Source organism: Taudactylus pleione, unplaced genomic scaffold (genome assembly GCF_031769625.1).
Source record: "Taudactylus pleione unplaced genomic scaffold, aTauple2 ptg001352l, whole genome shotgun sequence".
Lineage (NCBI taxonomy): Eukaryota > Metazoa > Chordata > Amphibia > Anura > Myobatrachidae > Taudactylus > Taudactylus pleione.
This window is the reverse complement of record NW_028285752.1, coordinates 230,056-257,268: the sequence shown is the minus strand read 5'-3', so window position 1 is coordinate 257,268 and position 27,213 is coordinate 230,056. Positions and strand designations below refer to the sequence as shown.

At 42.2% G+C, this 27,213-nt stretch overlaps 1 protein-coding gene across 1 annotated transcript in view; it reads right to left on the bottom strand.

Moving 5' to 3' along the window:
- KCNK2 (potassium two pore domain channel subfamily K member 2) overlaps positions 1-27,213 on the bottom strand; it is a 215,269-nt gene that overhangs the window by 71,795 nt on the left and 116,261 nt on the right. Inside the window, exons 3-4 of the mRNA XM_088463388.1 lie at positions 9,784-9,944; positions 8,855-9,041 (exon numbers count right to left, since the gene is read on the bottom strand). Coding sequence (XP_088319514.1) covers positions 8,855-9,041; positions 9,784-9,944 — 348 coding nt within the window. The remainder of the gene's footprint in view (positions 1-8,854; positions 9,042-9,783; positions 9,945-27,213) is intronic.

The window sequence follows — 27,213 nt, the reverse complement described above, 5'->3', positions numbered from 1 at the left end:
TCAATCTGTAATACCTCACAGTCCTGTGTATACATCTGTAACATCATCTACAGCACAGCCAGCATAGATACACCCACTACTGCTATCTCACATCTGTAATACCTCACAGTCCTGTGTATACATCAGTAACATCAGCCACAGCACAGCCAGCATAGACACCCACAACTGCTATCTCACATCTGTAATACCTCACAGTCCTATGTATACATCTGTAACATCAGCCATAACACAGCCAGCATAGAGACACCCACTACCGCTATCTCACATCTGTAATACCTCACAGTCCTGTGTATACATCTGAAACATCAGCCACAGCACAGCCAGCATAGACACCCACTACTGCTATCTCACATCTGTAATACCTCACAGTCCTGTGTATTTATCTGTAACATCAGCCACAGCACAGCCAACATAGAGATGCCCACTACTGCTATCTCATATCTGTAAAACCTCACAATCCTGTGTATACATCTGTAACATCAGCCACAGCACAGCCAGCATAGAGACAACCACTACTGCTATCTCACATCTGTAATATCTCGCAGTCCTGTGTATACATCTGTAACATTATCCACAGCTCAGCCAGCATAGAGACACCCACTACTGCTATCTCACATCTGTAATACCTAACAGTCCTGTGTATACATCTGTAACATCAGCCACAGCACAGCAAGCATAGAGACACCCACTACTGCTATCTCACATCTGTCACACCTCACAGTCCTGTGTATACATCTGTAACATCAGCCACAGCACAGCCAGCATAGAGACGCCCACTACTGCTATTTCACATTTGTAATACCTCACAGTCCTGTGTATACATCTGTAAAATCAGCCACAGCTCAAACAGCATAGAGACCCCACTACTGCTATCTCACATCTGTAATACCTCACAGTCCTGTGTATACATCTGTAACATCAGCCACAGCACAGCCAGCATAGAGACCCACTACTGCTGTCTCACATCTGTAATACCTCACAGTTCTGTGTATACATCAGTAACATCAGCTACAGCTCAGCCAGCATAGAGACCCCAATACTGCTATCTCACATCTGTAATACCTCACAGTCCTGTGTATACATCTGTAACATCAACCACAGCTCAGCCAGCACAGAGACCCCACTACTGCTATCTCACATCTGTAATACCTGACAGTCGTGTGTATACATCTGCAACATCAGCCACAACACAGCCAGCATAGAGACACCCACTCCCGCTATCTCACATCTGTAATACCTCACAGTCCTGTGTATACATCAGTAACATCAGCCACAGCACAGCCAGCATAGACACCCTCTACTGCTATCTCACATCAGTAATACCTCACAGTCCTATGTATACATCTGCAACATCTGCCACAACACAGCCAGCATAGAGACACCCACTACCGCTATCTCACATCTGTAATACCTCACATCCCTGTGTATACATCAGTAACATCAGCCACAGCACAGCCAGCATAGATACCCACTACTGCTATCTCACATCTGTAATACCTCACACTCCTATGTATACATCTGCAACATCAGCCACAACACAGCCAGCATAGAGACACCCACTACCGCTATCTCACATCTGTAATACCTCACAGTCCTGTGTATACATCAGTAACATCAGCCACAGCACAGCCAGCATAGACACCCACTACCGCTATCTCACATCTGTAATACCTCACAGTCCTGTGTATACATCAGTAACATCAGCCACAGCACACCCAGCATAGAGACACCCACTACTGCTATCTCACATCTGTAATACCTCACAGTCCTATGTATACATCTGTAACATCAGCCACAACACAGCCAGCATAGAGACACCCACTACCGCTATCTCACATCTGTAATACCTCTCAGTCCTGTGTATATATCAGTAACATCAGCCACAGCACAGCCAGCATAGACACCCACTACTGCTATCTCACATCTGTAATACCTCACAGTCCTGTGTATTTATCTGTAACATCAGCCACAGCACAGCCAACATAGAGACGCCGACTAATGCTATCTCATATCTGTAAAACCTCACAATCCTGTGTATACAGCTGTAACATCAGCCACAGCTCAGCCGGCATAGAGACACAAACTACTGCTATCTCACATCTGTAATACCTCACAGTCCTGTGTATACATCAGTAACATCAGCCACAGCTCAGCCAGCATAGAGACACCCACTACTGCTATCTCACATCTGTAATACCTCACACTCGTGTGTATACATCTGTAACTTCAGCCACAGCACAGCCAGCATAGAGACACCCACTACTGCTATCTCACATCTGTAATACCTCACCATCCTGTGTATACATCTGTAACATCATCCACAGCTCAGCCAGTATAGAGACGCCCACTACTGCTATCTCACATCTGTAATACCTCACAGTCCTGTGTATACATCTGTAACATCAGCTACAGGTCAGTCAGCATAGAGACACCCACTACTGCTATCTCACATCTGTAACACCTCACAGTCCTGTGTATACATCTGAAACATCAGCCACAGCACAGCCAGCATGGAGACACCCACTACTGCTATCTCACATCTGTAATACCTCACAGTCCTGTGTATACATCAGTAACATCAGCTACAGCTCAGCCAGCATAGAGACCCCACTACTGCTATCTCACATCTGTAATACCTCACAGTCCTGCGTATACATCTGTAATATCAGCCACAGCACAGCCAGCATAGAGACGCCCAATACTGCTATCTCACATCTATAATACCTCACAGTCCTGTGTATACATCTGTAACTTCAGCCACAGCACAGCCAGCATAGAGACACCCACTACTGCTATCTCACATCTGTAATACCTCACAGTCCTGTGTATACATCTGTAACATCAGCCACAGCTCAGCCAGCATAGTGACGCCCCCTACTGCTATCTCACATCTGTAACACCTCACAGTCCTGTGTATACATCTGTAACATCAGCCACAGGTCAGCCAGCATAGAGACACCCACTACTGCTATCTCACATCTGTAATACCTCACAGTCCTGTGTATACATCTGTAACATCAGTCAAAGCACAGCCAGCATAGAGACACCCACTACTGCTATCTCACATCTGTAATAGCTCACAGTCCAGTGTATACATTTGTAACTTCAGCTACTGCTCAGCAAGTATAGAGACACCCACTACTGCTATCTCACATCTGTAATACCTCACACTCCTGTGTATACATCTGTAACTTCAGCCACAGCACAGCCAGCATAGAGACACCCACTACTGCCATCTCACATCTGTAATACCTCACAGTCCAGTGTATACATTTGTAACTTCAGCTACTGCTCAGCAAGTATAGAGACACGCACTACTGCTATCTCACATCTGTAATACCTCACACTCCTGTGTATACATCTGTAACTTCAGCCACAGCACAGCCAGCATAGAGACACCCACTACTGCCATTTCATATCTGTAATACCTCACCATCCTGTGTATACATCTGTAACATCATCCACAGCTCAGCCAGTATAGAGACGCCCACTACTGCTATCTCACATCTGTAATACCTCACTGTCCTGTGTATACATCTGTAACATCAGCTACAGCACAGCCAGCATAGAGACACCCACTACTGCTATCTCACAAATGTAATACCTCACAGTTCTGTGTATACATCTGTAACATCAGCCACAGCACAGCCAGCATAGAGACACCCACTACTGCTATCTCACATCTGTAATACCTCACAGTCCTGTGTATACATCTGTAATATCAGCCACAGCACAGCCAGCATAGAGACGCACACTACTGCTATCTCACATCTGTAATACCTCACAGTCCTGTGTATACATCTGTAACATCAGCCACAGCACAGCCAGCATAGAGACGCCCACTACTGCTATCTCACATCTATAATACCTCACAGTCCTGTGTATACATCTGTAACTTCAGCCACTACATAGCCAGCATAGAGACACCCACTACTGCTATCTCACATCTGTAACACCTCACAGTCCTGTGTATACATCTGTAACATCAGCCACAGCACAGCCAGCATAGAGACGCCCACTACAGCTATTTCACATTTGTAATACCTCACAGTCCTGTGTATACATCTGTAACATCAGCCACAGCTCAACCAGCATAGAGACTCCACTACTGCTATCTCACATCTGTAATACCTCACAGTCCTGTGTATACATCTGTAACATCAGCCGCAGCACAGCCAGCATAGAGACCCACTACTGCTGTCTCACATCTGTAATACCTCACAGTCCTGTGTATACATCAGTAACATCAGCTATAGCTCAGCCAGCATAGAGACCCCACTACTGCTATCTCACATCTGTAATACCTCACAGTCCTGTGTATACATCTGCAACATCAGCCACAACACAGCCAGCATAGAGACACCCACTCCCGCTATCTCAAATCTGTAATACCTCACAGTCCTGTGTATACATCAGTAACATCAGCCACAGCACAGCCAGCATAGACACCCACTACTGCTATCTCACATCTGTAATACCTCACAGTCCTATGTATACATCTGCAACATCAGCCACAACACAGCCAGCATAGAGACACCCACTACCGCTATCTCACATCTGTAATACCTCACATCCCTGTGTATACATCAGTAACATCAGCCACAGCACAGCCAGCATAGAAACCCTCTACTGCTATCTCACATCTGTAATACCTCACACTCCTATGTATACATCTGCAACATCAGCCACATCACAGCCAGCATAGAGACACCCACTACCGCTATCTCACATCTGTAATACCTCACAGTCCTGTGTATACATCAGTAACATCAGCCACAGCACAGCCAGCATAGACACCCACTACCGCTATCTCACATCTGTCATACCTCACAGTCCTGTGTATACATCAGTAACATCAGCCACAGCACAGCCAGCATAGAGACACCCACTACTGCTATCTCACATCTGTAATACCTCACAGTCCTATGTATACATCTGTAACATCAGCCACAACACAGCCAGCATAGAGACACCCACTACCGCTATCTCACATCTGTAATACCTCTCAGTCCTGTGTATACATCAGTAACATCAGCCACAGCACAGCCAGCATAGACACCCATTACTGCTATCTCACATCTGTAATACCTCACAGTCCTGTGTATTTATCTGTAACATCAGCCACAGCACAGCCAACATAGAGACGCCCACTACTGCTATCTCATATCTGTAAAACCTCACAATCCTGTGTATACATCTGTAACATCAGCCACAACACAGCCAGCATAGAGACACCCACTACTGCTATCTCACATCTGTAATATCTCGCAGTCCTGTGTATACATCTGTAACATTATCCACAGCTCAGCCAGCATAGAGACACCCACTACTGCTATCTCACATCTGTAATACCTCACAGTCCTGTGTATACACCTGTAACATCAGCCACAGCTCAGCCAGCATAGAGACTCCCACTACTGCTATCTCATATCTGTAATACCTCACAGTCCTGTGTATACATCTGTAACATCAGCCACAGCTCAGCCGGCATAGAGACACCCACTACTGCTATCTCACATCTGTAATACCTCACAGTCCTGTGTATACATCAGTAACATCAGCCACAGCTCAGCCAGCATAGAGACACCCACTACTGCTATCTCACATCTGTAATACCTCACACTCCTGTGTATACATCTGTAACTTCAGCCACAGCACAGCCAGCATAGAGACACCCACTACTGCTATCTCACATCTGTAATACCTCACCATCCTGTGTATACATCTGTAACATCATCCACAGCTCAGCCAGTATAGAGACGCCCACTACTGCTATCTCACATCTGTAATACCTCACAGTCCTGTGTATACATCTGTAACATCAGCTACAGCACAGCCAGCATAGAGACACCCACTACTGCTATCTCACATCTGTAATACCTCACAGTCCTGTGTATACATCTGTAATATCAGCCACAGCCCAGCGAGCATAGAGACGCCCACTACTGCTATCTCACATCTATAATACCTCACAGTCCTGTGTATACATCTGTAACTTCAGCCACTACATAGCCAGCATAGAGACACCCACTACTGCTATCTCACATCTGTAACACCTCACAGTCCTGTGTATACATCTGTAGCATCAGCCACAGCACAGCCAGCATAGAGACGCCCACTACTGCTATTTCACATTTGTAATACCTCACAGTCCTGTGTATACATCTGTAACATCAGCCACAGCTCAACCAGCATAGAGACCCCACTACTGCTATCTCACATCTGTAATACCTCACAGTCCTGTGTATACATCAGTAACATCAGCCACAGCACAGCCAGCATAGAGACCCACTACTGCTGTCTCACAAATGTAATACCTCACAGTTCTGTGTATACATCAGTAACATCAGCTACAGCTCAGCCAGCATAGAGACCCACTACTGCTATCTCACATCTGTAATACCTCACAGTCCTGTGTATACATCTGTAACATCAACCACAGCTCAGCCAGCACAGAGACCCCACTACTGCTATCTCACATCTGTAATACCTCACAGTCCTGTGTATACATCAGTAACATCAGCCACAGCACAGCCAGCATAGAGACGCCCACTACTGCTGTCTCAGATCTGTAATACCTCTCAGTCCTGTGTATACATCAGTAACATCAGCTACAGCACAGCCAGCATAGAGACACCCACTACTGCTATCTCACATCTGTAATACCTCACAGTCCTGTGTATACATCTGTAACATCAGCCACAGCTTAGCCAGCATAGAGACACCCACTACTGCTTTCTCACATCTGTAAAATCTCTCAGTCCTGTGTATACATCTGTAATATCAGCCACAGCACAGCCAGCATAGAGCCACCCACTACTGCTATCTCACATCTGTAATACCTCACAGTCCTGTGTATACATCATCAACATCAGCTACAGCACAGCCAGCATAGAGACCCCTTTACTGCTATCTCACATCTGTAATACCTCACAGTCCTGTGTATACATCTGTAACATCAGCCACAGCTCAGCCAGCATAGAGACACCTACTACTGCTATCTCACATCTGTAATACCTCACAGTCCTATGTATACATCTGTAACATCAGCTACAGGTCAGCCAGCATAGAGACACCCACTACTGCTATCTCACATCTGTAACACCTCACAGTCCTGTGTATACATCTGTAACATCAGCCACAGCACAGCCAGCATGGAGACTCCCACTACTGCTATGTCACATCTGTAATACCTCACAGTCCTGTGTATACATCAGTAACATCAGCTACAGCTCAGCCAGCATAGAGACCCCACTACTGCTATCTCACATCTGTAATACCTCACAGCCTGCGTATACATTTGTAATATCAGCCACAGCACAGCCAGCATAGAGACGCCCACTACTGCTATCTCACATCTGTAATACCTCACAGTCCTGTGTATACATCTGTAACTTCAGCCACAGCACAGCCAGCATAGAGACACCCACTACTGCTATCTCACATCTGTAATACCTCACAGTCCTGTGTATACATCAGCAACATCAGCTACAGCTCGGCCAGCATAGAGACCCCACTACTGCTATCTCACATCTGTAATACCTCACAGTCCTGTGTATATATCTGTAACATCAGCCACAGCTCAGCCAGTATAGAGACACCCACTACTGCTATCTCACATCTGTAATACCTCACAGTCCTGTGTATACATCTGTAACATCAGCCACAGCTCAGCCAGCATAGAGACCCCACTACTGCTATCTCACATCTGTAATACCTCACAGTCCTGTGTATACATCTGTAACATCAGCCACAGCACAGACAGCATAGAGACACCAAGTACTGCTATCTCACATCTATAATACTTCACAGTCCTGTGTATACATCTGTAACATCAGCCACAGCTCAGCCAGCATAGAGACACCCACTACTGCTATCTCACATCTGTAATACCTCACAGTCCTGTGTATATATCTGTAACATCAGACACAGCACAGCCAGCATAGAGACGCCCACTACTGCTATCTCACATCTGTAATACATCACAGTCCTGTGTATACATCTGTAACATCAGCCACAGCTCAGCCAGCATAGAGACACCCACTACTGATATCTCACATCTGTAATACCTCACAGTCCTGTGTATACATCAGTAACATCAGCCACAGCACAGCCAGCATAGAGACACCCACTACTACTATCTCACATCTGTAATACCTCACAGTCCTGTGTATACATCAGTAACATCAGCCACAGCACAGCCAGCATAGAGACACCCACTACTACTATCTCACATCTGTAATACCTCACTATCCTGTGTCTACATCTGTAATATCAGCCACAGCACAGCCAGCATAGAGACACACACTACTGCTTTCTCACATCTGTAATACCTCACAGTCCTGTGTATACATCTGTAACATGGAGGAACATTGGCCTGTCACGCACAATTACAGCAGATCTGAGCTGTCTCAGAAATTGCAAATCTCGTCACACGCAGTGAGTACGGTACACAAGCTGCGTAGGCCGTTGCAGAGGCTAATTTATGCACGTCCATGCAACGGCGCTCAAACGGACAGGCTCATCTGCATTTCTTCGACCTCTCCCCCGTCACCACCCCCAAATGCTAATGTCCGGTTGGTGACCCTGCGATAGCTTCCTGTGTGCGTGATCGCAGTGCGATCGCAATGCTATCGCTGTGGACGCGCAATGTGGTGCATACGCATGTGCAGTACGCACCATCAGCCGATCTGCGGACGCGGTTGCAAGTGGGATCCGTGCTGAATCAGGCCCATTGTTTACGACAGAAGACCCCCTTCCACCCCCAGTGCATCCCTTCATCATAAGTCTACGGATACGGGCAAAAGTGGCAGAAATTGTGAGTTGCGCCAGAGTTGTGAGACTAATGACTTACCAGCTACGTAGTCTCCGAATCCAATGGTCGTTAGGGTGATCACTACAAAGTAGAAGGCATCTAGGGTATGCCAGTTCTCTATGTGCTGGAAAATTACAGCCGGAATAGCAACAAACAGGATACATCCAAACAAGATGAAGATGACGGTGGAGATGATGCGAATCTTCGTCTGACTCACGTTCCATTTCTGCGGAAAGAAACTATTTTCAGTCTGGATGAGAATTTTTACAGCCATCGATTGATTTGCTCTGTACATATTTTATGATAGACCTTGGGCCTGATCTTGAGGCGCACGTAATCTGCACGCAGCGCCGATGTTCATGGAAGCTGAGTGATTACTTGTAACTGCACATGCGTGAAAACGTCTGAAATCTTCTACGGCGCAGAGAGTATCCACAGAGGCCATCGGGACAGAGGGTATCAGAAGTGTGGAGGAAAAGTGACGGGCGGTCACTCAGAAATAGTCCACTCAGTGGGCGTGTTATAGGTGTGTTGTGGGCGTAACAGTGCATGCAGCTGCGTTCACAGATGCCCAGAAGCAAGCACTGGAGGTCCTGGTAAGACACAGTACCATAGGGATGGTGCCATTTTTGATGGTGGCATCTAAGGACACATTAATCAGTATTACAACGGGCACGAGCGCTAACAGTGCACATCTCAGTCCTTGCACATCCGGCTGCAAGGCTGTACCACTAGGGAAGGATTTTGTATACCATTTGCATAAACTCGCACATGGGCAGCCACCAATAGCTGCTGCCCTGTGTGCCACCCGTGCTGGAACAGAGTGCTCGCCGACACCTCCAAAATACAGGGGGGCCATTGGATTGCTATTGTTGTCACTGTGTTTCTGCTTGTCTCATAGCGATAGCGAGATGGCATCCAATCAAGAACTGCTCATACATTTACTAAGAGAAGATGGACATACTTACCACAAAAATGTCCTCCACTCGCGCTATCCCTTTGCCAAATATTGTTCCCAGTTGATCTCCAACACCAGCCAATAAGAAGCCAAACAAAGGGATTCCCAGCAGAGCGTAAATAATGCAGAAAATCTTCCCACCCTTCGTGCGGGGGGAGATGTTCCCAAAGCCTGGACAGAGACATAACGAAGAAGGTGGGTTATAGCTACTGGAAGATGGATGGATACTAGAAATAGTCTATTTGACTTCTGTGCATTGTGGGTGCTACTTGGATCACTGACTGTCTCAGTGGCTCATCTCATTGTCTACAACAAAACATTATAATATGAAGGAAGACTGTCTGGTTCAAATTCATGGGCAGCTTATTGCCTCACCATCAGTACCTCACCATTAATTAGTACCTCACCATCAGTATCTCATCATCAGTATCCAGGGGCTCCGAGAGAGGGTGGGTCGGCTACTATATACCCGGCCCCAGCATGTTGGAGGGGTCCAGGTCCGCCCTCCCTCCCGAGTGTACTTACCTTGCTCTGGCAAGTAGGTCCCTCCTCCTACGATGCACCATGTGCACCCAGTGACATCTTTAGCAAGATGGCGCTGCAAAGTGAAACCCCGATGAATCTGCCTCTGGCTGAAGCGCTAATGGCACGCCCCGAAGCCACACATACTATTTTATTCACAGATTTTTTTGTAGGATGCATTGCCACTCCCCGATTAGGCCATGCCCACTACAGTACCCGGAGCTGCTCTCTATGGGCCTGATTCAGAGCCGGACGCAATTAGCGCTAGCTCATCCAGAAAATAAGGGTGGCTATTCAAATGAACCGTTTGCTCTTTGCGGTCTGTTCACGCCTCTAGGTCTGAACGAGCGAGCAAAACTTGTGGTCGTTTTTTGGAAACTACGCCCCCTGGACGCTCGCATCCTACGTCATGTCCGCTATTTATTAGTTTAATCGAGTACATCGACCAGCGTATGAACTGCTCGCTATTCTTGTGGTTGGTTTTTGCTACCACAATCTTGCGAGCAGTTCTGGCTATAAAATAACCCAGTGACGTGGTCAATGACGCTGCTGTTCTAATTATGCACACCCTTAAAACGCCCGTTTTGACCTTTAAGCACGCCTGCGTTCTGATCTCCACTCCCCGTTTTCAAGCACCTTCCCCTGTTACCACCCACATACGCCTCCTCCTGTCACTCAAATTATCAGGCATTCACTATTTTGTGAGCACATAAATTTCGACCGCACTGACTGGTTCGCCATGCGTATAACGATCCGTACGGATGCGCAGTTGGGCAAACATCGCTCAGAGTGAACGAGAGGCCACTTACGAACGGCTCTAAATCAGGCCCTACATCCCTGTCAAGATCTCAATACCAGTATCTCATTACTGGTATATCATTTTCAGTATCTGGTTATCGGTATCTGGTAAACGGCATCTCATTATTGGCAACTAATTATGGACATCTCATTATCGGTATCTCATTATCTGTATCTCATTACCAGTATCTCATCATCGGTATCTCATTATCTGTATCTCATTATCTGTATATCATTATCTGTATTTAATTATCAGTATCTCATTATCTGTATCTCATCATATCTGGTTATCGGTATCCCATTATCTGTATATCATTATCTGTATCTCAATGGGCACGATTCTATTCAACGCGATGTAAATAGCGCTGGGAGTGAGCTCCCGGATCTATTCAATACACCGCGCTGCCAAGTCCAACTAATGATTCTTCTCTCATCCCTCCGGGGATGAGAAAAGAAATCCGACAAAAGTCCCGGCGCAAGGCTGTTTTCTGCCCTTCGCGCCTGGAAAACAGCCTCGCGCCGGGAAGTTAGGTCGGGGAATGCCTGTTATCGCACCTAAACACCCTGTTTAAGGCGCGAGAACGAGCCTTCCCCGACCTAACATCGCGATGAATTGAATAGCTCCGGGAGCTATCTCCCGGTGCTATTTACATCGCGTTGAATAGAATCGTGCCCATTACCTGTATCTCATTATCTGTATCTCATTATCAGTATCTCATCTGTATTTCATTATCTGTATATTATCTGTATTTAATTATCAGTATCTCATTTTCTGTACCTCATTAAATCTGGTTATCGGTATCTCATTATCTGTATCTCATTATGGGCTCTATTTACTACAATCCGCATATTGAATGCAGATTGTAGTGTGATATTATCACTGGGATTTACTATAAAGCTCTGTCCTTGTGAATCCCCTCCGCACACTAGTCACTGTATTTTTGCAAAAAATACCATGACTAAGTACCTGCGCATGCACCAACAGGCCGCCGCTGCTACCCCGCGCTAAGCCCTGCCCCTGGTGCTAAGCCCCACCCCCCACAATTAGAGGTCCCCCGCGACCCCCCCTCTCCCTTAATAGCACTTACCTGCATGATCCAGGCCTCCGGTGATATCCTCCATGCCTCCGGTCAGGTGATCTCCCATACTGCACTGGGACCCGATCACCTGATGACCGGGCAGCAGTGCACTATGGGAGACCAGCTGACCAGAGGGGAGCCATCACCGGAGGCCCGATCACCGGTCCCTGGAGTCAGGTAAGTAAATTATTTTTTTACCAATTTTTTTTTTTGCAGTGATCAGTGTGTGGTCTGTTTAGCAGAGATCAGCTTGCGGTCTGTTTAGACCACACAGCTGATTACTGGGACCGGCAACGGGCTCTGCTCTCCCCGTTAGAGCAGGGCAGGAGCCCGGTAACCAGGGGAGACCCTGGATAACGCCACCTCCAGGTTGCGTCATTATCACAGGGCTTTCCCTGATATTTTTTTACAGTTTATTTTTAGTTACTTTGGTCGGATCACATTTCCCATTACAATTATGGGAAATGCAATCTGATTACTAAAAATAAGTGATACTTAGGGGCTGGAGTAGAATTTTACGAATTCTACTCCAATTACCCTGTAATAACTATAGGTGATACTAAAAAAATTTGAAAAGGGTGTGAAAACACAAAACACCCTTTTTCACTTTCTTTTAGTCAAAATAATGTTAAGAAATAGAGCCCTTAATCTGGTTAACAGTATCTGGGTATCGGTATCTCATTATCAGTATCTCATTATCTGTATCTCATTATGTCTGGTTATCGGTATCTGGGTATTGGTATCTCATTATCAGTATCTCATTATCAGAATCTCATTATCTGTATCTCATAATCCGTACCTCATTATCTATATCTCATTATCTGGATCTCATTATCAGTATCTCATTATCTGTATCTCTTTATCTGTATCTCATTATCATTATCTCATTATCCGTATTTCATTATCAGTATCGCATTATTTGTATCTCATTATCAGTATCTCATTATCTGTATCTCATTATGTCTGGTTATCGGTATCTGGGTATTGGTATCTCATTATCAGTATCTCATTATCAGAATCTCATTATCTGTATCTCATAATCTGTATCTCTTTATCTGTATCTCATTATCATTATCTCATTATCTGTATCTCATTATCAGTATCTCATTATCTGTATCTCATTATCAGTATCTCATTATCTGTATCTCATTATCAGTATCTCATTATCTGTATCTCATTATCAGTATCTCATTATCTGTATCTCATTATCAGTATGTCAAAATCTGTATCTCATTATCTGTATCTCATTTTCGGTATCTCAATATCTGTATCTCATTATCAGTATCTCATTATCTGTATCTCATTATCTGTATCTCATTATCAGTATCTCATTATATGTATCTCATTATCTGTATCTCATTATCTGTATATCATTATCTGTATTTAATTATCAGTATCTCATTATCTGTATCTCATCATATCTGGTTATCGGTATCTCATTATCTGTATATCATTATCTGTATCTCAATGGGCACGATTTTATTCAACGCGATGTAAATAGCGCCGGGAGTGAGCTCCCGGAGCTATTCAATACACCGCGCTGCCAAGTCCGACTAATGATTTCTTCTCTCCGGGGATGAGAGAAGAAATCCGACAAAAGTCCCGGTGCGAGGCTGTTTTCTGCCCTTTGCGCCTGGAAAACAGCCTCGCGCCGGGAAGTTAGGTCGGGGAAAGCCCGTTATCGTGCCTAAACACCCTGTGTTTTGGAATCTCATTATCAGTATCTCATTATATCTGGTTATCGGTATCTGGGTATTGGTATCTCTTTATCAGTATCTCATTATCAGTATCTCATTATCTGTATCTCAATGTCTGTATATCATTATCTGTATCTCAATATCAGTATCTCACTATCAGTATATCATTATCAGTATCTCATTATCTGTATCTCATTATCTGTATCTCAATGTCTGTATCTCAATGTCTGTATCTCATTATCTGTATCTCAATGTCTGTATATCATTATCTGTATCTCAATATCAGTATCTCACTATCAGTATATCATTATCAGTATCTCATTATCTGTATCTCATTATCTGTATCTCATTATCTGTATTTCATTATCTGTATCTCATTAGCTGTATGTCATTATTTGTATCTCATTATCTGTATCTCATTATCTGTATCTCATTATTTGTATCTCATTATCTGTATCTCATTACCAGTATCTCATTATCTGTATCTCATTATCTATATCTCATTACCAGTATCTCATTACCAGTATATCATTATCAGTATCTCATTATCTGTATCTCATTACCAGTATCTCATTATCTGTTTCTCATTACCAGTATCTCATTATATGTATCTCATTACCAGTATCTCATTATGTGTATCTCATTATCAGTATCTCATTATCTGTATCTCATTACCAGTATCTCATTATCTGCATCTCATTATCTACATCTCATTATCTGTAACTCATTATCAGTATTTCATTATCTTTATCTCATTATCTGTATCTCATTATCTGTATCTCATTATCGGTATCTCATTATCGGTATCTCAATATCGGTATCTCAATATCTGTATCTCATTATCTGTATCTCATTACCCAGTATCTCATTATCTGTATCTCATTATTTGTATCTCATTATCTGTATCTCATTAAAAGTATCTCATTATCTGTTTCTCATTACCAGTATCTCATTATATGTATCTCATTACCAGTATCTCATTATCTGCATCTCATTATCTGTATCTCATTATCTGTAACTCATTATCAGAATATCATTATCTGTATCTCATTATCTGTATCTCATTATCTGTATCTCATTATCTGTATCTCATTATCTGTAACTCATTATCTGTATCTCATTATCTACATCTCATTATCTGTAACTCATTATCTTTATCTCATTATCTGTATCTCATTATCTGTATCTCATTATCGGTATCTCATTATCGGTATCTCAATATCGGTATCTCAATATCTGTATCTCATTATCTGTATCTCATTACCCAGTATCTCATTATCTGTATCTCATTATTTGTATCTCATTATCTGTATCTCATTAAAAGTATCTCATTATCTGTTTCTCATTACCAGTATCTCATTATATGTATCTCATTACCAGTATCTCATTATCTGCATCTCATTATCTGTATCTCATTATCTGTAACTCATTATCAGAATATCATTACCAGTATCTCATTATATGTATCTCATTATCAGTATCTCATTATCTGCATCTCATTATCTGTATCTCATTATCTGTAACTCATTATCAGAATATCATTATCTGTATCTCATTATCTGTATCTCAATATCTGTATCTCATTATCTGTATCTCATTATCTGTATCTCATAATCAGTATCTCATAATCTCATTATCGGCATCCCATTATCAGTATCTCATTATCAGTATCCCAATATCTGTATCCCATTATCTGTATCTCAATATCTGTATCTCAATATCTGTATTTCATTATCTGTATCTCATTATCTGTATCTCAATATCTGTATCTCATTATCTGTATCTCATTATCAGTATCCCATTATCTGTATCTCATTATTTGAATCTCATTATCTGTAACTCATTATCAGAATATCATTATCTGTATCTCATTATCTGTATCTCAATATCTGTATCTCATTATCTGTATCTCATTATCTGTATCTCATAATCAGTATCTCATAATCTCATTATCGGCATCCCATTATCGGTATCTCATTATCAGTATCCCATTATCTGTATCCCATTATCTGTATCTCAATATCTGTATCTCAATATCTGTATCTCATTATCTGTATCTCATTATCTGTATCTCAATATCTGTATCTCATTATCTGTATCTCATTATCAGTATCCCATTATCTGTATCTCATTATCTGTATCTCATTATCTGTATCCCATTATCTGTATCTCATTATCTGTATCTCAATATCTGTATCTCAATATCTGTATCTCATTATCTGTATCTCATTATCAGTATCCCATTATCTGTATCTCATTATCTGTATCTCATTATCTGTATCTCATTATCAGTATCTCATTATCGGTATCTCATTATCGGTATCTCTTATCGGTATCTCAATATCTGTATCTCATTATCTGTATCTCATTACCCAGTATCTCATTATCTGTATCTCATTATTTGTATCTCATTATCTGTATCTCATTAAAAGTATCTCATTATCTGTTTCTCATTACCAGTATCTCATTATATGTATCTCATTACCAGTATCTCATTATCTGCATCTCATTATCTGTATCTCATTATCTGTAACTCATTATCAGAATATCATTATCTGTATCTCATTATCTGTATCTCAATATCTGTATCTCATTATCTGTATCTCATTATCTGTATCTCATAATCAGTATCTCATAATCTCATTATCGGCATCCCATTATCAGTATCTCATTATCAGTATCCCAATATCTGTATCCCATTATCTGTATCTCAATATCTGTATCTCAATATCTGTATCTCAATATCTGTATCTCATTATCTGTATCTCATTATCTGTATCTCAATATCTGTATCTCATTATCTGTATCTCATTATCAGTATCCCATTATCTGTATCTCATTATCTGTATCTCATTATCTGTAACTCATTATCAGAATATCATTATCTGTATCTCATTATCTGTATCTCAATATCTGTATCTCATTATCTGTATCTCATTATCTGTATCTCATAATCAGTATCTCATAATCTCATTATCGGCATCCCATTATCAGTATCTCATTATCAGTATCCCAATATCTGTATCCCATTATCTGTATCTCAATATCTGTATCTCAATATCTGTATCTCAATATCTGTATCTCATTATCTGTATCTCATTATCTGTATCTCAATATCTGTATCTCATTATCTGTATCTCATTATCAGTATCCCATTATCTGTATCTCATTATCTGTATCTCATTATCTGTAACTCATTATCAGAATATCATTATCTGTATCTCATTATCTGTATCTCAATATCTGTATCTCATTATCTGTATCTCATTATCTGTATCTCATAATCAGTATCTCATAATCTCATTATCGGCATCCCATTATCAGTATCTCATTATCAGTATCTCATTATCTGTATCCCATTATCTGTATCTCAATATCTGTATCTCATTATCTGTATCTCATTATCTGTATCTCAATATCTGTATCTCATTATCTGTATCTCATTATCTGTATCCCATTATCTGTATCTCATTATCTGTATCTCATTATCTGTATATCATTATCTGTATCTCAATATCTGTATCTCAATATCTGTATCTCATTATCTGTATCTCATTATCAGTATCCCATTATCTGTATCTCATTATCTGTATCTCATTATCTGTATCTCATTATCAGTATCTCATTATCGGTATCTCATTATCGGTATCTCTTATCGGTATCTCTTATCGGTATCTCATTATCGGTATCTCATTATCGGTATCTCATTATACTGATATCAGGTTCATATACTATAGTAATGATCATCATATTTTTTCTTAACTCTTAAATAAAGTCTAATAAATAACATTTGTTTTGTGATAATAGTGACTCATTATCATTCAATAAAACCTTAAATTGTAAACTCTCGGGAGCAATACTATCTCCAGATTTCTATCAGTTTGTATCTATATGATATGCAATAACTCAGCTATATGGAATACACATTATTAATACACAATAGCACAGCTATATGGAATACACATTATTAATACACAATAGCACAGCTATATGGAATACACATTATTAATACACAATAGCACAGCTATATGGAATACACATTATTAATACACAATAGCACAGCTATATGGAATACACATTATTAATACACGATAGCACAGCAACATGGAAAACACATCATTGATACACAATATGGAATACACATTATTGATACACAACAGCACAGCAATATGGAATACACATTATTAATACACAATAGCACAGCAATATGGAATACACATTATAAATAAACAATAGCACAGCGATATAGAATACACATTATTGATACACAATAGCACAGCAATATAGAATACACATTATTGATACACAATAGCACAGCGATATGGAATACACTTTATTAATACACAATAGCGCAGCAATATGGAATACATATTATTAATACACAATAGCGCAGCAATATGGAATACACATTATTAAGACATGATAGCACAGCAATATGGAATACACATTATTGATACACAATAGCACAGAAATATGTCATACACATTATTTGTCATGGCCAGGGTTTCTCGGCATGGTAGTCACCGGGTATTACCTGTGAGGTCAATATGGCGGGGGATCTCTGGCAGCGGTGCTCGTGTTTGGCTAGGGGCATTGGCTGTGCGTGGTTCTATGCGGGCACATTGTCACTAGGCCTGGTGAGGTCTGGCGGTGTTTCCGTTCCATTGGCATAGGCGCCCCCATGTTGCCTGCGGCCATGTGATTCCGGCTGTCCAATCCTGGTAGGTCATGTGCTCGTTCCAGCCAATCACAGCATGGCACTGAGTATTTAGGAAGGTCCAGAGCCTTCCTTCCTTTGCCAGTGCAACGTGTTTCTCAGCTGCGGCTGAGAGAGAGTACCTGTGCCTTGCCTGCCTGCTTGTTATACGCTTCTAGCCTGAACCTTGCCTGCTCCAACCTACTGGACTTACCCTGCACCCTCCATATACCTTCTTACCTGACTGAGGGCCTGATTCAGAGCCGGACGCTCTGACCAGAGCGCTCGCTCTGAATCAGGGCCCTCCTCCCTCAACTTGGAGTGGCCTCATGGACGCTCGCATTGCTGTGGGTTACCACCCACAGCTATAGCGAGTGTCCATGATGATGGTCACGATGGTCAAGAACATCGCGACCATCAGGCTTGCGACAAGACCCTGCGGTAGGGTCTCGGTGACCGCAAGCCCTGGAGTGATTTTGGCTCTATCAGAGCCAAAATCACTCCCACTGACATCACTAGTGATGTCAGTGGGGCCGGACTCAGACGGTAGGCGTTCCCATGGAAACGCCTCCGTCTGGCAGCCACGCCCCCAGCACGACCACCAAAGGGGGCGTGCTGTCACTCACCATCGACAGCACGCCCCCTTTGGTGCAAGACCCATAACGACGGCTTGGCCATCGTTATTCGGGTCTCGCGCATGCGCACGACGGAGCTCCCTCCGTCGTGCGCATGCGCAATTCGGCACCATCGACCCGCTTGCGAGCGTCCTGCTCTCACGAGCGGGTCTGAATGACCCCCTGAGTACCTGAACCTGCTGTTTCCCTGCACCTTGCTTCATTTTACTCCCAGCTGGACTTCACTACCTCTGCCTGCATCAGTTACAGCTCACCAAACCTGCATTCAGTTACAGCTCATCAAACCTGCATTCTGGTTTCAGCTCACCATACTTATTTACTGGACTGTTCCTGCCTGTCACTATCTGGACACTTCCCCATTAACCCCCACTACAGTTATCAAGTGCACTTTAGTGCTATACCTGGACTTTTTCATTTGCCATTCCCATGTCTTCTAAGTCACTTATTAAATAAAAACTCCACTTTTTCATTTAAGTGTGCTTCTGTGTCTGCTCCTATCACCACCCCGGGTCCACAACAAATACAGAACCTCACAGTTTGCACTGGCCCCATGGATCCGGCCACGGAACAGGAGTCTGGAGTTGATTTTTTTCGCTGTATTGCTGGTCGTTTAGAAAACCTGGAAGCTATGCAACATCAAATGGCCCAGTTGCTACAGGAGATGTCTAAACGCCAAGATACTCTGCAAATCTAGTTAATCACCCCTGGGGTATCAGCAACTTCACCTCCTCCTGTGCCTGGTAATACAGGGACCAGGGTATCCCCTGGTCTACATCTACCCATGCCAAGCAAATTTGACAGCAATCCTAAGCTCTGTCGTGGTTTTTTAAATCAGTGTGATATACACTTTATGTTACAGCCTGATAACTTCCCAACCGCTAGAACTAAAGTGGCATACATCGTGTCCTTGCTGACCGGCTTGGCTCTGGATTGGGCCTCCCCACTCTGGGAGCGTTCAGACTCGCTGCTGGATAATTATACAGACTTTGTATCTTCATTCAGGAGGATTCTCGATGAACCTGGATGCACAGTGTCAGCATCGTCCATCATCATGACCCAGAGACAAGGAACCCATCCTGTCAGTCAATATGCCGTACAGGTTCAAATCTTGGCATAAGAGCTTAAGTGGAATGAGGAGGCCCTCACCTCAGCTTTTTGGCATGGTCTGTCCAACCGATTAAAAGATGATCTGATTACCCGTGAGCTTCCTACCAATTTAAATGATATTATCTCACTCTGCAACAAAATTGACCTACGCTTCAGAGAACGTCAGGCTGAAAAGCACAGAACTGACCGGCAAAGTTCATTTACGTCTCCCTTGCCTACCCGTCCACCCCATCCTCCTATAGATGAGGAACCCATGCAGGTGAACCAAACCCATCTCTCCAAAGAGGAACGTCAGAGAAGGATGATAAAAAACTTCTGTCTGTACTACAGAGATTCGGGTCACCTGGTGGCCTCCTGCTCCCGCAAGTCGGGAAACGCCCATTCCTACCTGACCTTGGGGACATCAAGTTAGGAGTTATTCGCCCGTCCCCAAACACTAAAGATTTCAAGATTTCCTTAGCTTTGGATCTCAAGCCCAACCCTGTCTTCGTCTCTGCTCTATTAGACTCTGGAGCAGCAGGAAACTTCATGACTTCCTGCCTAGTTGATAAACTACAGATTCCTTGTTCATCTCTCAAGCAAGCAATTTCCCTGACTTCTGTAGATGGACGTCCTCTAGCTAAAGGACTGGTCACCAAGGAAAATCAACCAGTATTAGTTCGTGTTGGGGCACTCCACTCAGAGTATTTAAAATTCTTTGTGATACCAGAGACTTCTCAAGAAATCATCTTGGGACTACCCTGGTTAAGCCAACATAATCCCAGGATAGACTGGTGCTCAATGCAGATTCTTTCATGGGGAACTGACTGTCAGAAATCCTGTCTTCCCAAAACACGACCTGTAAGAAAGACAACTCCGTTACCATCTCCAGCTATACCCAAGGAGTACCAGATGTTCTCTGATGTTTTTTCCGAGCAACAGGCGAACGTCTTACCTCCCCACAGAGAATGGGGCTGTCCTATCGAGCTGCTGCCTGACAAGATGCCACCCCGTGGTCGCACCTATCCTCTATCCATGCCTGAGACTCAAGCCATATCAGAGTACATCCAGGACAACCTAGAAAAGGGGTTTATTTGACCTTCCACCTCTCCCGCTGGAGCCGGCTTCTTTTTCGTTGGAAAGAAAGACGGAGGCCTAAGACCTTGTATATATTACCGGGGCCTCAATGATATAATGATTAAAAATCGGTATCCTCTTCCCCTTATCACAGAATTGTTTGCCAGAGTTAAAGGGTCCATCATATTCTCAAAACTGGATCTCAGAGGGGCTTATAATCTAATCCACATTTGTGCTGGCGATGAATGGAAGACCGCCTTTAATACTAGAGATGGACACTTTGAATACCTTGTGATGCCCTTTGGGTTGTGCAATGCCCCTGCCGTGTTTCAGGGCTTTGTTAATGACATTTTCCGGGACCTGTTGTATGTCTCGGTTGTAGTTTACCTGGACGATATATTGATTTTCTTGTCTTCTGTAACAAAACATCATGAACATGTGAAGGAAGTATTGTCCCGTCTAAGAAAGAACCACCTTTACTGCAAACTGGAGAAATGTGTCTTTGGGGTTCCCAGTGTGCCATTCCTTGGTTACGTCATCTCTGGCTCCAGTCTAGAAATGGACCCCAAGAAGGTGCAGGCGATTTTGGATTGGACCCGTCCTCAAACGTTGAAAGCCATCCAGAGATTGCTTGGGTTCGCCAACTACTATAGGCGTTTTATTAAAGGATTTTCATCATTGTTGGCTCCCATTACCGCCTTGACCCGAAAAGACGCTAACCCTGCCCTATGGCCACTGAGACAGAGACTGCTTTCCACTTTTAAAACAGGCGTTTATTTCAGCTCCAGTCTTATGACAACTAGAGCTGGATAGGCCATTTCTAGTGGAAGTGGATGCGTCTTCAGAGGCCGTGGGTGCGTTCTTTCACAGCGTTATTACGATAATCGAGTTCATCCATGTGGGTTGTTCTTCAAGAAATTTTCTCCTGCTGAGAGAAGTTATGCCATTGGTGAACAAGAACTTTTAGCAGTAAAGTTAGCCTTAAAAGAATGGAGATACCTGCTGGAAGGGGCCAAGTTTCCCTTCACTGTCTTCACGGACCATAGAAATTTGCTCTTCCTCAAGAATCTTCAGTGCATGAGTCCTCGTTTGGCCCGATAGGTGATATTTTTTGCTCGGTTCCAGTTCGCCCTGACCTTCCAGTCTGGAGCCCTTAATCAAAAGGCAGATGCCCTGTCCAGATCTTTCCGCTGTGATGACAAATCAGAGAATCAACAAAATACCCCTGTTTTGGAGTCAAGAGTCTTCGCCACCTTACAGCTACAGCCTCCTACAGGGAAGTCCTTTGTGGCCCCAGAGTTAAGGAAGCAGCTCCTCACCTGGGCTCATTCCTCTCGCTTTGCAGGTCACTCAGGTACCCGGAAGACCTTGGAATTTTTAAAGAGAGGTTATTGGTGGCCATCCATGAAATCAGACGTGTCGGAATTTATTTCTTCATGTTCTTTGCGTGCCCAGCATTAATCTTCACGTCAGGCACTGGCTGGTGAGTTATTGCCACTACCTATTCCATCATGTCCATGGACGCATCTCTCCATGGACTTCGTCACGGATCTGCCGAATTCTCAAGGGTTCACTACCATTTGGGTCGCAGTAGACCGATTCTCTAAAATGGTCCATTACATACCACTAAAGAAATTGCCTTCTGCTCCTGACCTGGCTCACTTGTTCGTCCAACATATTTTCCGTCTCCATGGTCTTCCAGCTGAGATAGTCTCTGACTGTGGTGTTCAGTTCACAGCAAAATTTTGTAGAGCCTTATGTTCCGTATTGCAAGTAAAGCTAAATCTTTCTACAGCTTATCACCCACAAAGCAACGGTTCCACTGAGAGGGTTAATCAAGACCTTGAGACCTTCCTGAGGATTTTTATGACATCTTCACAGGACAATTGGTCTGCATTGCTGCCATTGGCTGAATTTGCTCATAACACCTCCTACCACTCTTCTACGAATCAAACACTATTCCAAGTGGTCTACGGCCTTCATCCTCGGGTCCCTGAATTTCAAAGCCTGCCCGTCTTTGATGCCCCAGCTGTAGAAGACACTGTATGGAAATTTGATTCAATCTGGTCTCAAGTTCATACTGACCTGGAGAAGGCGTCAACCCGTTATAAATTTCAAGCGGATAAGAAGCGTAGGAAAATACCACGTATGCAAGTTGGAGACCAGTTCTGGTTGTCCACCCGGAACCTACGACTTCGAGTGCCATCCATGAAATTTGCTCCACGCTTCATCGGGCCCTTCTCCATCATAGAAATCATTAACCCCGTGGCTTATTGCCTTCAACAACCCCCTTATCTGAAAATTCCCAATTCCTTCCATGTCTCCCTGTTGAAACCCCTGGTGCTAAACAAATTTCACAGAGTTCTGCCTGCTTCTCCCCATGTCCAGACTGAAAGGGGCATAGCGTTTGAGGTCACCCAGGTCTTGGATTCCCGTCTCCGCAGAGGAAATTTGCAGTACCGATGCAGAGGACATTTGCAGAGGACATTTGAACATTGTTGGACCGATGCCCGAGATGTCCATGCTCCTGCACTCATCAAGAGGTTCCATGCTGCCCATCCGGAGAAGCCTGGTGAGTGTCCTCGTTATGGCTCTGGCAGCGGTGCTGGTGTTTGGCGAGGGGCATTGGCTGCACATGGTTCAGTGTGGGCACATTGTCACTAGGCCTGGTGAGGTCTGGCGGTGATTATTTCCGTTAGCATGTGCGCCGCCATCTTGCCTACAGCCATGTGATTCCGGCTGTCCAATCCTGGTAGGTCATGTGCTCATTCCAGCCAGTCACAGCGCGACACTGAGTATTTAGGAAGGTCCAGAACCTTCTTTCCTTTGCCAGTGCAATGTGTTTCTCAGCTGCAGCTGAGAGAGAGTACCTGTGCCTTACCTGCCTGCTTGTATATGCTTCTAGCCTGACCCTTGCCTGCTCCAACCTGCTGGACTTACCCTGCACCCTCCATATACCTTCTTGCTTGCCTGAGTACCTGAACCTGCTGTTTCCCTGCAACTTGCTTCATTTCACTCCCAGCTGGACTTCACTATATCTGCCTGCATCAGTTACAGCTCACCAAACCTGCATTCAGTTACAGCTCATCAAACCTGCATTCTGGTTTCAGCTCACCATACTTATTTACTGGACTGTTCTTGCCTGTCACTATCTGGACACCTCCCCATTAACCCCCACTACAGTTATCAAGTGCACTTTAGTGATATACCTAGACTTTTTCATTTGCCATTCCCATGTCTTCTAAGTCACTTATTAAAAACTCCACTTTTTCATTTGTCTGCTTCTGTGTCTGCTCCTATCACCACCCTGGGTCCACAACAAATTCAGAACCTCAAATTATTAATACACAATAGCACAGCAATATGGAAAACATATTATTAATACACAATAGCGCAGCAATATGGAATACACATTATTAATACATAACAGCACAAGAAGATGCAATACACATTATTAATAAAGAGTAGCACAGCAATATGGAATAAATATTATTAATACATAATAGTGCAGCAATATGGAATACACATTATTAATACACAACAGCACAAGAAGATGCAATACACATTATTAATAAAGAGTAGCACAGCAATATGGAATAAATATTATTAATACATAATAGTGCAGCAACATGGAATACACATTATTAATACACAATAGCACAGCAATATGGAATACACATTATTAATACACAATAGCGCAGCAATATGGAATACATATTATTGATACACAATAGTGCAGCAATATGGAATACTTATTATTATGGAATACACACAATAGCACAGCAATATGGAATACACATTATTAATACACAACAGCAAAACAAGATAGAATACACATTATTAATACACAATATAACAGCAAGATGGAATACACATTATTAATACACAATAGCACAGCAATATAGAATACACATTATTAATACACAATAGCACAGCAATATGGAATATACATTATTAATGCACAATAGCACAGCAATACGGAATACACATTATTAATGCACAATAGCACAGCAAGATAGAATACACATTATTAATACACAATAGCGCAGCAATATGGAATACACATTATTAATACACAATAGCACAGCAATATGGAATATTCATTATTAATACACAATAGCACAGCAATATGGAATACACATTATTAATACACAATAGCACAGCAATATGGAATACACATTATTAATACACAATAGCGCAGCAATATGGAATACACATTATTAATACACAACAGCACAAGAAGATGCAATACACATTATTAATAAAGAGTAGCACAGCAATATGGAATAAATATTATTAATACACAATAGCGCAGCAATATGGAATACATATTATTGATACACAATAGTGCAGCAATATGGAATACTTATTATTATGGAATACACACAATAGCGCAGCAATATGTCATACACATTATTAATACACAATAGCGCAGCAAGATGGAATACACATTATTAATACACAATATAACAGCAAGATGGAATACACATTATTAATACACAATAGCACAGCAATATGGAATATTCATTATTAATACACAATAGCACAGCAAGATAGAATACACATTATTAATACACAATAGCGCAGCAATATGGAATACACATTATTAATACACAATAGCACAGCAATATGGAATACACATTATTAATACACAATAGCACAGCAAGATGGAATACACATTATTAATACACAATAGCGCAGCAATATGGAATACACATTATTAATACACAATAGCGCAGCAATATGGAATATACATTATTAATACACAATAGCACAGCAATATGGAATACACATTATTAATACACAATAGCGCAGCAATATGGAATACACATTATTAATACACAATAGCACAGCAATATGGAATATTCATTATTAATACACAATAGCACAACAATATGGAATACACATTATTAATACACAATAGCACAGCAAAATGGAATACACATTATTAATACACAATAGCGCAGCAATATGGAATACACATTATTAATACACAATAGCACAGAAAGATAGAATATACATTATTAATACACAATAGCACAGCAAGATGGAATACACATTATTAATACACAATAGCGCAGCAATATGGAATACACATTATTAATACACAATAGCACAGCAATATGGAATATTCATTATTAATACACAATAGCACAACAATATGGAATACACATTATTAATACACAATAGCACAGCAAAATGGAATACACATTATTAATACACAATAGCGCAGCAATATGGAATACACATTATTAATACACAATAGCACAGAAAGATAGAATATACATTATTAATACACAATTGCACGGCAAGATGGAATATACATTATTAATACACAATAGCACAGCAAGATGGAATACACATTATTAATACACAATAGCACAGCAATATGGAATACACATTATTAATACACAATAGCACAGCAATATGGAATACACATTATTAATACACAATAGCACAGCAATAAGGAATACACATTATTAATACACAATAGCACAGCAATAAGGAATACACATTATTAATACACAATAGCACGGCAATATGGAATACACATTATTAATACACAATAGCACGGCAAGATGGAATATATATTATTAATACACAATAGCACGGCAATATGGAATACACATTATTAATACACAATAGCACGGCAAGATGGAATACACATTATTAATACACAATAGCACAGCAATATGGAATACATATTATTAATACACAATAGCACAGCAATATGGAATTCACATTATTTATACACAATAGCACGGCAATATGGAATACACATTATTAATACACAATAGCACAGCAAGATGGAATACACATTATTAATACACAATAGCGCAGCAATATGGA